At 39.5% G+C, this 16,152-nt stretch overlaps 1 protein-coding gene across 1 annotated transcript in view; it reads left to right on the top strand.

The window, feature by feature from the left end:
• The first annotated feature begins 662 nt into the window (after nt 1-662).
• Nucleotides 663-16,152, top strand: part of NME8 (NME/NM23 family member 8) — a 62,553-nt gene continuing 47,063 nt past the window's right edge. Inside the window, exons 1-5 of the mRNA XM_063114702.1 lie at nt 663-695; nt 774-831; nt 1,028-1,134; nt 11,834-11,905; nt 15,901-16,017. Coding sequence (XP_062970772.1) covers nt 663-695; nt 774-831; nt 1,028-1,134; nt 11,834-11,905; nt 15,901-16,017 — 387 coding nt within the window. The remainder of the gene's footprint in view (nt 696-773; nt 832-1,027; nt 1,135-11,833; nt 11,906-15,900; nt 16,018-16,152) is intronic.

The following is a 16,152-nucleotide window of genomic DNA, read 5'->3' on the forward strand; positions in this document are numbered from 1 at the left end:
TGGACCAGCCTGGGAAGAAAGCCCGGCGGCGGCCCGGCCACCTGCTCTTCTCTGCAGGTCCCGCTCTAGCTAAGAGGAAACCCGTGTCGCGTAAGGCTTGTCCGGGCATCCAGCTCCTTTGCTGGGATATGGTCTTGTTTGGGTCACTCCTTTGTTTTTCCTGGTGTTTATGGCCCACTCACAGTCAGACCCACTCTCTAAACTGTCCCTGATGCCTCTGAATAGGCAGTTTTGGCCCCACTGATTTAACACCTGTAGGAAGTTCTAACATGTACATATCCCTGGAGTGGGCGGATCTGAGGGGCGGCCTGAGCAAAAGCCATCGGCTTGTTCACAGGGAGTGCACACGGAAATGCAGGACACCCTCCACACCACCTCAGGCAGTGAGCAAAACTGTCACACTGTACCTGCTCACATCTGACCTTGCTCCAGGACTCCTGGGACAACAGGCAGCGTGGCAGCTGCAAGTGTGTAGCACAGAGACCAGCAAGCAGTGGTCCTTGTGTGCCTCTCCAGAAAAGTGAGACTGCATTGTCCAATATTTGGTGGAGGAAAAGTGCTACAGTACGTTAACATGCTGGTTGAGTGCATAAAGAAAACATTATTTAAATTTCCTCCTAAACATTGTGCATTGTTTTCCTCTTTCATCTGATAGTAGGTAAATGGCGAGCAAAAAGCGAGAAGTCCAGTTGCAGGTGGGTGTGACATGTCAGTAATTCTTCATTCAGTGCATTGCTAGTTGGAGACCTTTGACAGTGCCTCCCTTTTTGCAGACTGTCATCAACAGTCAAAGCCTGTGGGACGAGATGTTGCAGAACAAAGGCTTAACAGGTACTGGGGAGGCCCTGTTGTCTGGTTACCTGGGGTTTGGCCCAGGGCACCTCATGGCACCCTTCGCAGAGGGCCACTCCCCAATTTGAGCGTGAAAGCCTGCCACGTCTTTGCCCTGGCCCCTGCTCCAGCATTGGGATAAGCTGCTATTCTAGATTGCTTGACTCGCTCTTTCATAAATATTGTCATCTTCTAGTGATTGATGTTTACCAAGCCTGGTGTGGACCTTGCAAAGCAATGCAAACTTTATTCAGAAAATTGAAAAATGAATTGAATGAAGACGAAATTCTACATTTTGCTGTTGTAAGGATTTTATTTTCATTAAACATTGTTTTCTTGTTACTTTAAGTGTTTAAGTATCCTCTAATACTTTAACTTTTGTCTTAATTTAAATAACCTTTCAGTTGTTCAAAATAGATAATGTTTGCTTGGCAGTTTTACTGTGTATTTAGTTCCACCGAATCTAAGAATAAATGTGATTTTTATTCCATTCCTATAATGTTGAGGTTATTCACCATGATTGCCAATGTTAGGAAAGTATAAAGACAGTATCTATTGACCTGTTTCTTTTCACCACGCCACATGTTCAGTGTGTGTCCCTTAAAATAAGGGCTATAAAAGCTGTTTAACAAGTGTCATTGAGCATTATCCTGGTGTTTTATCCAGTGATCAAATTTTCCAATGGTAGTGATTTTTCTCTCATTTATTTGCTACCCATATGTAACAAGGAATTAAAATGTTACAGCCAAACTCATTTGTCTTAACTGTATTAACTATTCAATTTATTCATATCAAACTACAACTGATTATATCTTTGTTGTCCAGTATGGTAGCCACAAGTCATAAGAGGCTATGGAGCACCTGAAATGTGGCTAGTCCAACTGAAGAACTGAATTTTTAAAGTTCAAATTAATATATTATTATTATTATTATTATTATTTTATTTTATCAATATACAATGTGGTTGATTATTGTGGCCCATTACCGAAAACTCCCTCCCTCCTCTCTCCCCCCTCCCCTCCAACAACCTCATATCTGTTTGCTTATTGTATCAACTTCAGGGAATTGTGATTGTTATGTCTTCTTCCATCTCCCCCACCCCCGTTTATTTGTGTATTTATTCATTTATTTTTAGCTCCCAGAAATAAGTGAGAACATGTGAAGTTTCTCTTTCTGTGCCTGACTCGTTTCACTTAATATAATTCTCTCTAGGTCCATCCATGTTCCTGCAAATGGCAGTATTTCATTCTTTTTTATGGCTGAGTAGTATTCCATTGTGTAGATATACCACATTTTCCATATCCACCTATCTGATGATGGACGTTGGGCTGATTCCAACACTTGGCTGTTGTAAATAATGCTGCAATGAACATGGGAGAACAGGTATCCCTTCTGCATGATGATTTCCATTCCTCTGGGTATATTCCCAGCAGTGGGATAGCTAGGTCATATGGTAGATCTATCTGCAATTGTCTGAGGAACCTCCATACCATTTTCCATAGAGGCTGCACCATTTTGCAGTCCCACCAACAGCGTATGAGAGTTTCTTTTTATCCGCAACCTCGCCAGCATTTATCATTCACAGTCTTTTTGGATATTAGCCATCCTAACTGGGGTGAGATGGTTTTGATTTGCATTTCCCAAATGCTGAGTGATGTTGAGCATTTTTTCATGTGTCTGTTGGCTATTCATATATCTTCCTTTTTGAAATGCCTATTTAGCTCCTTTGCCCATTTTTTAATTGGGTGATTTGTTTTTTATTATAAAGTTGTTTCAGTTTCTTGTATATTCTGGATATTAATCCTTTGTCAGATGTATATTTTGCAAATATTTTCTCCCACTCTGTTGGTTGTCTTTTAACTCTGTTAATTGTTTCTTTTGCTGTGCAGAAGCTTTTTAGTTTGATATAATTTCATTCGTTCATTTTTCGTTTGGTTGCTCTTGCTTTGGGGGTTGCATTCATGAAGTCTGTGCCCAGTCCTACTTCCTGTAGTGTTTCTCCTATTTTTTCTTTAAGAACTTCTATTGTTTCGGGGTACATATTTAATTCGTTAATCCATTTTGAGTTTATTTTGATATATGGTGAGAGGTATGGGTCTAGTTTCATTCTCCTGAACATGGATATCCAGTTATCACAGCACCATTTACTGAAGAGGCAGTCTCTTCCCCAGTATATAGGCTTGGTGGCTTTGTCAAAGATCAGATGGCAGTAAGTGTGTGGGGTGATTTCTGGATTCTCTATTCTATTCCATTGATCAGCCTGTCTGTTTTTATGCCAGTACCATGCTGTTTTCCTTATTACAGCTTTGTAGTATAGTTTAAAGTCAGGTAGTGTTATGCCTCCAGCTTTATTTTTATTTTTATTTTTATTTTTTTGCTCAGAATTGCTTTGGCTATGTGTGGTCTTTTGTTATTTCGTATAAATGTCTGGAAAGTTTTTTCCATTTCTGAGAAAAATGTCATTGGAATTTTGATGGGGATTGCATTGAATTTGTATATCACTTTGGGTAGTATGGACACTTTCACAATGTTGATTCTTCCAATCCAAGAGCATGGGATATCTTTCCATCTTCTTGTGTCCTCTTTAGTTTCTCTCAGCAGTGGTTTGTAGTTCTCATTATAGAGATTTTCCACATCCTTGGTTAACTCTATTCCTAAGTATTTTATTTTTTTGGTGGCTATTGTAAATGGGCAAGCTTTCTTGATTTCTTTTCTGCATGGTCACTATTGGAGAATAGAAATGTTATTGATTTTTGTGTGTTGATTTTGTATCCTGCAACTTTGCTGAAATCACTTATCAACTCCAAGAGTTTTTTTGCAGATGCTTTAGGCTGTTCGATATATAGGATCACATCATCTACAAACAGGGACAGCTTGAATTCATCTTTTCCAATCTGCATGCCCTTTATTTCCTTCTCTTCTCTGATTGCTCTGGCTAGTACTTCCAACATTATGTTGAATAGGAGTGGTGAGAGTGGGCATCATTGTCTAGTTCCTGTTCTTAAAGGAAAAGCTGAAAGCTTTTCCCCATTCAGTATGATATTGGCAGTGGGTTTACCATATATGGCTTTAATTATGTTGAGATACTTTCCATCTATACCTAACTTGTAGAGAGTCTTTATCATGAAGGAGTGTTGAATTTTATCAAATGCTTTTTCAGCATCTATAGAGATAATCATATGGTCCTTGTGTTTGATTATATTGATATGGTATATCATATTTATTGATTTGCATAAGTTGAACCAACGTTGCATCCCTGGGATGAATCCCACTTGATCATGGTGTATAATTTTGCATATGTGTTGCTGTATTCTGTTAGCTAGTATTTTATTGAGGATTTTTGTGTCTATATTCATCAAGGATATTGGCCTGTAGTTTTCTTTTTTAGTTGTATCTTTAGCTGGTTTTGGTATCAGGATGATGTTTGCTTCATAGAATGAGTTTGAGAGAATTGCCTCTGTTTCAATCTTTTGGAATAGTTTGTAGAGAATTGATGTCAATTCCTCTTTGAATGTTTGGTAGAATTCTGCTGTGAACCCAATTGATCCTGGGCTTTTCTTTGTTGGGAGCCTTCTGATAATAGCTTCAATCTCTTTTATTGTTATTTGTCTGTTCAGATTTTCTACATCTTCTTGGCTCAGTTTTGGTAGTTTGAGTGTGTCCAAAAATTTATCCATTTCCTCCAGATTTTCAAATTTGTTGGCATATAGTTGTTTATAGTAGTCACTAATGATTTCTTGTATTTCTAAGGTATCAGTTGTAATATCACCTTTTTCATTTCTAATTTTTGTTATTCAGGTCTTCTCTCTTCTTTTTTTACTTAGCCATGCTAATGGTTTGTCAGTTTTATTTATCTCTTCACAAAACCAATTTTTTGATTCATTGATCTTTTGTATCATTTTGGGGGTTTCAATTTCATTAAGTTCTGCTCTGATCTTAAGGATTTCTTTCCATCTGCTAACTTTGGGTTTGGATTGTTCTTGTTTTTCTAGTTCTTTAAGGTGAACTATTAGGTCGTTTACTTGTCATCTTTCCATTCTTCTGAAGTAAGCATTTAATGTGATAAATTTGCCCCTTAGTACTGCTTTTGCAGTATCCCACAGGTTTTGGCATGATGTATCATTGTTTTCATTAGTTTCAAGAAATTTTTGATTTCCTGTTTAATTTCTTCTTGGATCTATATGTCATTAAGTAGAATGCTGTTTTATTTCAATGTGTTTGTATAGTTTCCAGAAGTTCATTTGTTATTGATTTCTTATTTTAATCCATTGTGATCTGAAAAAATACATGAGATAATTCCAATTTTTTTGAATTTGTTGAGACTTGATTTGTAACCTAACATGTGATCTATCCTGGAGAATGATCCATGTGCTGATGAGAAGAATGAACATTCTGAGGTTGTTGGATGGAATGCTCTGTAGATATCTGCCAAGTCCAATTGGCCTAGAGTGTTGTTTAGATCTTGTGTTTTTCTGCTGATTCTTTGCCTAGATGATCTGTTCAATACTGATACTGGGGTTTTCAGGTCCCCTGCCCTTATGGTATTAGTGTCTATCTCATTCTTTAGGTCTAATAGAGTTTGCTTTATAAATCTGGCTGTTCTGATATTGGGCATGTATATATTTATGATTGTTATGTCTTCTTGATGGATAAAACCTTTTATCACTATATAGTGGCCCTCTTTATCTCTTTTTATGGTTTTTGGTTTAAAGTCTATTTTATCAGATATAAGAATAGCTACCCCAGCTCGTTTTTCATTCTTGTTTGCATGGTATATCTTTTTCCATCCTTTCACTCTTAGTCTATAAGTGTCTTTATAGCTGAGGTGAGTCTCTTGAAAGCAGCATATAGTTGGGTCCACCTTTTTAATCCAGTCAGTCAGTCTGTGTCTTTCGTGTGGGGAATTTATTCCTTTTACATTGAGAGTTGTTACTGAAAAGTGTTGATTTAATCCTGGCATTTTATTTATTTTTGCTTGGATGTCTTAAGTGTCTTTTGTTCCTTTCTGTCTGATTTACTGTTTATCTTCTATATTTGTTGGTTTCTTGGGGTGGTAGATAAACTTTTTTTTCTCCCCATTATTAGCCTTTTTATTTTACTAGTGGTTTTTGATTTTTCTTGAGTTTTTATGGCAGTGGTACTTATTTTTCAGGTACCAAACCCAGTATTCCCTTGAGAATTTCTTGTAAGGGTGGTTGTGTGGTGGTGAACTACCACAGTTTTTGTTTGTCTGAGAAATATACTATTTGCCCTTCATTTTGGAAGGATAGCCTTGCGGGGTAGAGTATTCTTGGCTGGCAATCTCTGTCTTTTAGTATTTTGAAAATATCATCCCATTCCTTTCTGGCTTTTAGGGTTTGTGATGAAAAATCTGATGTTAGTCTGATTGGGACTCCCTTGTAGGTGATTTGATGCTTCTCTCTTGCAGCTTTTAAGATTTTCTCTTTGTCTTTGAGTTTTGCCAATTTGACTATCATATGTCTTGGAGAAGACCTTTTTGGGTTAAATACATTTGGGGATCTTTGAGCTTCCTAAATCTGAAGATCTGTGTCTTTTCCTATACCTGGGAATTTTTCTGCCACCATTTTGTTGAACATGTTTTCAGTGCAATCTCCTTTTTCTTCCCCTTCTGGAATGCCCATGACTAACATATTTGAGCACTTAAGTTTGTCTGATATCTCTCTTAGATTTTCTTCAATGTTTTTAATTCTTTTTTCTTTTCTTTCTTTCTTTCTTTTTTTTTTGTCTGCCTGTGTTATTTCAAACAGCCCATCTTCAAGGTCAGAAGTTCTCTCTTCTGCTTCTGCAAGCCTGCTGGTTAAACTCTCTGTTGTGTTTTTTATTTTGTTGAATGAATTCTTCAGCTCGGCAAGCTCTGCTACATCCTTTTGCAGGGCATTGATTTCCTTGTACATTTCTTCTTTCAGGTCCTGTATACTTTTCCTCATTTCATTGTGTTGTCTAGCTAAGTTTTCTTGTATCTTATTTAGTTTCCTCAGAATTATCACTCGAAATTCCTTGTCAGTCATTTCAAGGGCTTCTTGTTCTATAGGATCTAGAGTTTGAGAGTTATTACCCTTTTGTGGTGTATTTTCTTGATTTTTCATATTTCTGATATCTTTCATTGTGGTAAGGGATTTCATGGTCCACTCATTCGACCCTATTATCTGGCTAGGATCCTGCCAGGACTGCCAATTTGGCATGGCTGCCTCAGTGTCTGTGGGCAGAAGGTTTGCCCTCTCTGGGCCGTGGGTACTGGACTGGGCTGTGCCTACCTGTTCCCACATGGGCGCCTCAGAGCGCATGGTTGCTGCGGCTCATGCACTCTCCAGGGTGGCCTCTCTGGTCAGCATGTACTCACTGGGCTAGGGGTGGGGTCCAGCAGCAGGGGCCCCTACCTGCTCAGTCATGCTTGTGCCTCTGGGCACATGGTTGCCAAGGCTCTCAGGCCTCTCAAGTTCTATTAATTTTAAATTTAAATTTAAAAACTGATACAACTTTTAAAGTTTGAGACAACTTGGGTATGTGAATCTACTATTTTGACTTTGAATTTTATTAAATCTAATTAAAGATCAATTATTTTTGATTAAAACTTAGCATGCAAATTACAATATACTCTAAGTGTAAAATACACACTAGATTTTTTAAATTTTGTGAAATAAATTTTGTGCTATGCTTAATTATTTCTCCCTGCCCCCAACCCCTGGCAACCACTAATCTTTCAACTGTCTCCATAGTTTTGATTTTTCTAGAATGTCATATAGTTGGAATCACCAGTATGTAGCCTTTTCAGATTGGCTTCTTTCACTTAGTAACATGCATTTAAGTTTCCTCCAGGTCTCTTCATGACTTGATAGCTCATTTGCTTTTAGCCCTGAGTAACCTTTATTGTGTGATGTACCACTATATATTTATCCGTTCATCTCCTGAAAAACATCTTGGTTGCTTCCAAGTTTTGGCCATTTTGAATAAAGCTGCTATAAATTTATGTGTGCAGGTTTTTGTGTGAACATAAGTTTCCAACTCATTTGAGTAAATACCAAGGAGAATGACTGCTGGATCATGTGGTAAAACTGTGATTCGTTTTGTAGGAAACTGCCAATCTATCTTCCAAAGTTGCTGTGCCATTTTGCATTTCCACCAGCAATGAATGGGCGTCTCTGGTGCTCACATCCTCATCGGAGTTTGGTGTTGTCAGTGTTCTGGATTTTGGCCATTCTAATAGGCACGTAGGGGTGTCTCGTTGGCATTTTTATTTGTATTCTCCTGATGATATGTAACGGGAGCAGCTTTTCATATGGTTATTCTCCATCTATACAGAGCAGTGCCCCCCTTATCCACTGGAGACACTTTCGAAGACCCCCCCCAGGATGCCTGAAACTCCATATAGTACCAAGCCCTGTATGTACTATGCAGCATTGTTTTTTTCCCCCTGTTTTAACAATTTCGCAAATAGAAGATTCATTCTTACCATAGACCTTAGCAGTCTCAGAATACAATGTTTTTCCTTTCTTATTAAGTTGAGAACTTGAAGCACTCTACAGCTTCTCTTTGGCATCTGTGAATTGCTGGCATCACTACTCTTGTGCTCTGGAGCCATTATTAAGTAAAATAAGGGTTACATGAAGAACACAATCACTGGGATACTGCAACAGCTGCTAAGTGACTGGTGGGTGGGTCGCTTGTACATTCAAGATTATGTGATATGCTGGACAAAGGGACGATTCAGGTTCTTGGTGGGACAGAGCCAGATGGTGTGAGATTTCATCACACTACTCAGAATGGCATGAAGTTTAAAACTTATGAACTTTTATTTATGGAATTTTCCATTTAATATTTTTGAACTGTGTTTTTTGTTTGTTTGTTTTGTTTTGTTTTTACTGTAGGTTACAAACTGAGGAAATCGAATCTGTGGATAAGGGGGGATGACTGTACCTGTATATTATGTATGGTGGTTACCATGTGTATTAACAGCAAAGCTTTTTATTTGCAGACACAAACCTCAGTAGGTGTCCACCAAGGCCTTTGACCCATTTTTCAATCAGCTTGTTTGTTTTCTTGTTGTTAAGTTTTAACTAGTCTTTATAAATTTTGAATAATGATCTTTTATCAGATATGTGTTTTGCAAATATTTTCTCCAAGTCCGTGGGTTGTTTTTTATTCTCTTGGACTTGTAGTTTTTTAGAAGGCAAGATTCCACAACATCCTGCTTCACTTTAAAGAGTCAGAACCACCTGGAAGGAGCTGGGTGTAATTGTGGACTTAATTCTTGGCAGGGAAGAAAAACCCAGTGCAGAGAGTAGTAAATAGGGCCCAAAGGGGATTGCCACATGCAGTCTTCGAGGGGATGGTACAAGAAGTTAAAGGACAGTACGGAGGTGTCTGACAGCTGGCAGATGGGTCACGGAGGATCAAGGGTCAGAGCATTGTTCTGAATCGTGGCAGCTGGCATTAGAGAAGTCTGTCTGAAGGTGGCAGGAGTGCACGTGCACAGGTCATGGAAAATTCTGGTGTCTAATAGGAAATTGGGGTCAATGAGGAAAGACCATCAACAAAGAAGGTGCCCTGTTCACTTGTTGGGGTCCCTGGAAGCTCTCCAGTCAGGCTGCCTGGAAGGGAAGTTGGATGTATAGAGGTAAGGAAAGGAGTCCTTGGACAAGCTGGAAGTGGGCTTGATGTTGAGCTCCAAGGAATCATTAAATTGCTCCTGTTTATAGAGTCTGAGTAGGTAAAAAACAGGACTGTGTGTGTGGGTTGGGCACAGTGGGGGAGGCAGAGAAGTGTGTGGAAGGAGAACCAGACCACACAGAGTTTGTTGGGTTCCCATTTCAGCACAGCTCAGAGCAGCTCCAAGAAAGAAGTGGTGGTAAAGGAGATGTTGTGTGAGAAGAGCTCCCTAACAGCACATCCTCCCCAACCCCAGCTGTCTCAGGCTGTGTCCACCCAGCAGTAGCCGGGACAGACAGAATTCCTCAACCTGTGTGTGCAAGTCAGTTCCATTCATGTATCTATTCCACTGGGAAGTGCTACTACTGTCTTTGCAGAATATGTCCTATTCATAATACTAGCATGGGTTGAATTTAACAACAAAAATACGTGTGCAGTGTCCCTGAATAGTTTCTCTTCTGCTCTGTTTGCACTCACTCAATGATAGTACATAGATTGATGCTGTTTTTATGGTATGACCTGCCCATAAAAGATGGAAGAAAATTAGTTCTCCAAACCTCCACTGGGAGCAAAACCTGAGGGTCTCCCTCTGCCAGACATTTTGTTTTCTGCAGTTAACCACGCAAAGGGACCCTTTCTGAACTTGTAAATTTAAGTTCAAAATTAAAACCTATGAGGTTGATTACCTATTAAAATCACCCTGATCTGAATGTAGTATAAAATTTTTTTCTGCTATGTGCCTTTCTAAAAGACTAACATTAAGTACTATATATATAAATTATATATATATACACACATATTACAGCATGATATATATATATGCATATGAAAATTCAGTAAATCTTACTATAGTTATTATAATATTATTATTAAATCATTTAATTCTTAATACTTTACTGATTATAATGCAAATATTGTAGTGATGATACCTAGACTACTTCTAAATATAATCTTTGCCTCCTGAACTTTAATAATATAGATTAGTTTCTTTCAGCTCCCTACTTCTTTTTCAAAGTAGTAGAAACATTTTTTCTTTTTAAAAAAGAAAATTATGTAGAGCCCAATATTGTGAAAAATAGATCACAGCACAGCCCTGCTGCTGACTCCAGGCTTTGGGGACCTTGCTTCCATCGTCCTTTGCAGTTATCGAGGAATCTCCAGAAATCCCAGTTTGAAAACCATTGCCTTAGGTTACAAAAACCAACTGCTATGGACTGAATGTTTGCCCCCAAAATTCATATATTGAAACTCTAACTCCCAGTGTGATAGTATTTGAAAGTGGAGCTTTTGGAAGGTCATTAGGATAGGGTTAATTCCCTTAAAGAAAAGAAGAGAGGTGATCTCTTCCAAGTGAGGACTTAGCCAGGACAAAGGCCCTTGCCAAGCACCCAACCCTGCTGGCACCATGATCTTGGACTTCCAGCCTCCAGAACTGTGAGAAATAAATGTTTGTTGTTAAGCCACCAAGTCTATGGCAATTGATTACAGCACCCCCAACTGAATAAGACACCAACTCTTTTAAAAGATCTTACCAAATGATCACATTCTGACAACTGGACCAAGGAATGCTATGTTAATATGGAGGAAGACACTATTACTTAATATATAGTTGTTTACCATCAATTTAAGACAACTTGAAATTTGTGGGAGAACTTTAAGAAAATTACAAACATAAAAATCAAAGACTTTAAAATTTGACCAGCCATTTATTCAAGAAGCATTTGGGAACCTCCTCTTGATGTGTGGCAGTGGGACGACTGAGGGGGCTGAGAGGCTGAGGAAAGTGCAGCATGCCCCATCTGTGCACACAGCTCTCCCCCAGCAAAGCATTGGCACAAGCTCATGTGCACCTGTGGTACAACATGGAAAGGGACAACCAGTGTCTGGGAGGGGGGCAGGAAAGTACTTTGTAGAACGAGAGATGATTCACAGCAGGAGGGTACAAGATAGATTTCTTGGAGGAAGGACACTTGAACTGGGCTGGGAAGGAAAGGCGGGACCAGGCAATGAGGGAGCAAAAGACAAGCACAGCAGCACACCCAGAGAACGCTGCAGTAAACATGAAAATAAAGATTGTACACAGTTAGGGACAAATTGGTTAATGGACACAAAGAACATGTTTTGCAATGATGAATATACTAATTATTCTGATTTATCAGTACATATTGTATGTAAATACTGATAGTCAACTCTGTACCCCACAGATATGTGTAACCAATTATGTTTCAAGGGGAAAAAATGATTGCATGCACCTCTGCATTATTTGAACATAGAGTATTAAGTGACTTGGATGTAGTTTCGTTTATTGTTGTATAAAATGTTTACACTTTTTCAGGCAGAAGCTGACAGCATTGTGACTTTGCAGTCATTCAGAGATAAATGTGAGCCTGTTTTTCTCTTCAGTCTTGTAAGTATAATATTTATTGTCTCCATGGTATTATCAGATTCCAACTTGCAGTTGAAGAATAAGTGGCCTTGTAGAATGACCGTGGAGTTGTTTGTTGCTGATAGTGATTGCACGACGTTTGCCTTGTCTTTGCTTTTCTATTAATATATGTTATAGTTTGACCTGTAGGAGCTCATAATGGGTTGAGCAGATTAGAGTATCACACACAAGAGTTGATCGGGGGAAAAAAATGATGGTGTTTACCCTTACTATTTGTACAATGAGTTATTTACAGGAGTGAAAAATTAGAAATTTCTTAGGTACCCAGAAGGAGAGAATTGGTTATAAATATTCATGTATACACATACAAAGGAGTATCTATAATATCACTATTTTGTAATACATATTACTTTTATCTCTGTATTTACAAACGAATAGAAAGAAAATAGGAAGTGTATTCACCAAAGCATTATGGTAGTTCTCTATGTATGGGGAGAGGGTGCATATTTTTCTTCTTTATACTTTTTATATTTTTCAAGCATTCAGAAAAATATTAGTGCTATTTTCTAAAAGGAGAGTATACAGTTAACTGCTAAATTGTGTGACACAATTAGCTGCTACAGAGTTAGAGAATTGGAATAATAGAGAAAAGCTTCACCGAGGAGATAGATGGGATGTGGACTATTCCTATATTGTTGAGTACTTTGTCATTTTTTGATATTAGAAATAATTACTTAAAAACACCACTTGGATATAACTTTGCTTATGTTAAGCAATACTCTTGCAACTATTTCAAGAGATTGAATTACTGAATTGAATGAAGAAAATGCATTGTGGATCTTGCTCTATATTGGATATGTAGAGTTTGATGATTTAGATGACGATCAGCCAAATTTTTCTGTAAAGGACAAGGTAATAAATATTTTAAGCTTTGTAGAAATACAGTCTGTTTCAGGCCTTGATGTACTTTAGGGTTCCAGAATGAGTGACTGCACAAAGACAGAAATAGGCTTGATGGGCTCATGGAACAATGAACAGACTCCAGCAGCAGGTAGCCGTCAGGAACAAGGGACTCAGGAAGGAAGGCCGGGTGGGTGGGTCACCATGGAGAGCCTGGAGCTCTGGGATAGCCTTCACCCTGACGTCTGAGCCAGGTCTGCCCAGCAGATACATGCCCACTCTCCTCAAATGGACCATCCAGCCCGTGTTCTCTAATCCCTGTAATCAGTGCCCAAAGTGTAAGTCCATCCTTCCTCCCAGCCATGCAGTGTCATTCTTCTAATGCATTTCTTTCCTGACCCAATCCCCCAATTCTCCCCAAATCTCCTAAGCCATTTCACTCTGTGACCTCTAGAATTGACATAGGCACTTAGTAAACTTCCTGAGATCTTTGACCATGTCTCTGAGATTTTGCTTCACTTCCTTGACTTACCTTGTATCTGGCTCCTTCCTTAAGACATTTTCTCTGCACCCCAGGAGTGATGACAGTTTTCAGGTTGTGTTTCTCAGGGCCAGGAGTAGAATTGGTATTTCTCTTACTTCAATAACTTTCTTTTCCCTGCTGATTAGGGGTTCATTTTATTTGGCTACATCTTTTCTCCCCCACGTCACTCCCATCATTTACTGACCTTCAAATCAGTTCTATTGATGACTGAAGACACATGGATCAAAGTCTTACGCTCAAATCCAAGTCCTGCCGTCATGCTGGGGACCTCAGTGTCCACATTGCAACCCACCCAAAGCCCTGGCCTTTCCATTCTTGACCCCCTTACTGCCAGTGAACGTTTCTTCCTGTACATCTCCTCCCATCTCTCCTGCAGTCATGCCTCAGACATTTTTATCTCCCACTGCTCCACATCCATAATCATTAAGAATCTTATTCTCTGACTGCAAAGCCAACAAGCCTGTTGCTTGTTTATTCAGATGTCACAGCAGCCCCCTGTAGTGGTCAGCTTTCTTAGCTGACAACAGTTTCATCCCAGCAAGTTTCAGCAAGAATGTTTTTTTTCAAGGAATATTAGAAAGCTCACAGAATTGTTGAAAGATTCCTTTTAGTAGGAAATGGAAATTAGAGTTTCAGGTTTCATTTAAACCTTTCTCATCTGGATCCTTCTCGCTGGCCTTGGAATGTGATTAAATCTTCCCAATTAAGAGTAATGCTTCCTTCTGATGCTGTGCCCTCTCTATCTACCACCCACTTCTCTTCATCTCACAATCAAACTGCTCAGAAGAGTTTTCATATTTATTTTTACTCGATTTTTTCCATCCCATTAACTTCTCAACCCATGCAATCTGACTTCTGTCTGATTATTCCACCAAAGTTGCTGTTGCTAGTGTATCCAATGACCAGCCCGTTGCTAAATACAATGGAAATTTTCAGGTCTTTTTTGTTCTGTACCTCTCAAATGTGTTGAATCTGGTGACCGTGCTCTCCATTTGCAACACTCGCTTCTTTGGGCTGGTGTGACTTGGTTTTGCTTTCACTGTCCTGGAGGCTACCCCCTTCTTTCTCTTTTGCAGGTTCACCCTTCTTTATTGAGCCATTAAATATTGGCCTTTTGGTGCTACATATGCTCCTTAGAAAACTTCCTCCACACACACTTTCAATTACCACCACCTGTATGTCAATAACGCGAGTTTGCATCTTCAGCTAAATGCTGTACTTCGAGCTCCAGACTTGTGTACCCAACAGGTGCCGTGACATCTCCTCTTGATTTTCTGAAAGGGATCTCAAAACGAACTTGTCCAACACCAGGTCCTCCTCCCCACAACACGTGGTCTTCCTCTGGTGTCTCCTCATTTGCTGAATAACATTGTAATTCATGATTTATCCAGTTTTCAAGAGAAAAACAGAAGAGTCATCTTAGGGTCTTCTCTTTACATCACACCCAATCCAAATTGTACCTTGGACCTGTCACCGCCTGAGTCTCTCTCACCCTCATCCACTTCCTTCCATTCTTTCCATGGCCACCACTGCTGCCATGGACTGGGCACCATCGTCCCCATTCCACCTCTGGAGTATCTCCTCCCTTGCATGCAGACATCATCTCTTGCTCCTCCTCGAACCTTGACAAGAGCCTCTTGCTCTCCACACACCAGGTGTAATGATTTTAACAAACAACAGCTCTATTGTGGTCACAGCCTGTGTTGAAATTTCCAGAGGTTTCTGACTACATTTAGGATGAAGGCTGCATCCTTCCATGGCCCACAAGCTCTGCAGGGTCTGGCTCCCCCTAGGTGTTGGGCTCCATCTCATCCCAGGCTCCACCTCACTTTCTCAACCAGCATCCTCCTTGCTATATTCTCTTCCTGCCTTAGGACTCTCACTTCTGCAATTCCGTTTGCCTTTTCACCTAGTTATCTCTTACCCATCTTCACTTTTTAAACCAAGAGTCACTTTCTGATGTTGAGAAGCACCTTCCCTGAGCTCCTTGCCCAGGACACCTTCTCGTAGTTGCTGTGAGCTCCTTGCACCTTTCCTGCTGGTACCTGTCACAGTTGCTATTTCACATGTGTTTGTGGGTTGTTTTTTTTGTTTTGTTTTTTGGATTTGTGTGTTTGTGTGTGTGTGTGTGTGTGTGTGTGTTTGTGTGATTTAATGAGGTGAGGCACCAGGCCGACTATTCCATACCTTCATGCCTGGTAAATAGACAGAAGCTTAGTAAATATGTGTTGAAAGATGAACAAGGGGCGTGATGTCAAAAATAACTTTGGGAAGGTGATGTTGGGAGGCCCATCCTTAAACTCTCAAATTTACAATGGCGATGCCTCAGGAGAGAGTGCACGTGCAAGGTGCTGGAGGACAGACAGATGGGAGGTAGCACTCAAAGAGCTGAGCTTACCGAATCACAGAGAACTTTCTTACCATTAACTCCTTTCTTTGTAATGGCTGATTATAGCAGGTAAAAGAGAGTTGGTGGGGATGGGGGAAGGGAGGGCAACTCAGTCCAGGTTAAGTGTTAATTTTGACTTACTGTGGAAATGAAAGCATTCTTCGTGTTTCTTTTCATTTATAGAATGGCAAGATTATTGCGAAGATCCAGGGTGCAAATGCACCACTTGTTAATAAAAAAGTTATTAGCTTGGTCAATGAAGAGAAGAAAATTGCAGCGGGTGAAATGGTTCGCCCTCAGGTAATGCTTTAATGAACAATTATTTTAATTTTTAAATGCATTACCTTTTTTGTTGCTCTCCTAAAGCATTTTTCCTAACCTTATTTATAACTATCTAGGTTTCTAAATAGTGCAAACTTTCTGGGAAGCATTTTG

Source organism: Cynocephalus volans, chromosome 11 (genome assembly GCF_027409185.1).
Source record: "Cynocephalus volans isolate mCynVol1 chromosome 11, mCynVol1.pri, whole genome shotgun sequence".
Classification (NCBI taxonomy): Eukaryota; Metazoa; Chordata; class Mammalia; order Dermoptera; family Cynocephalidae; genus Cynocephalus; species Cynocephalus volans.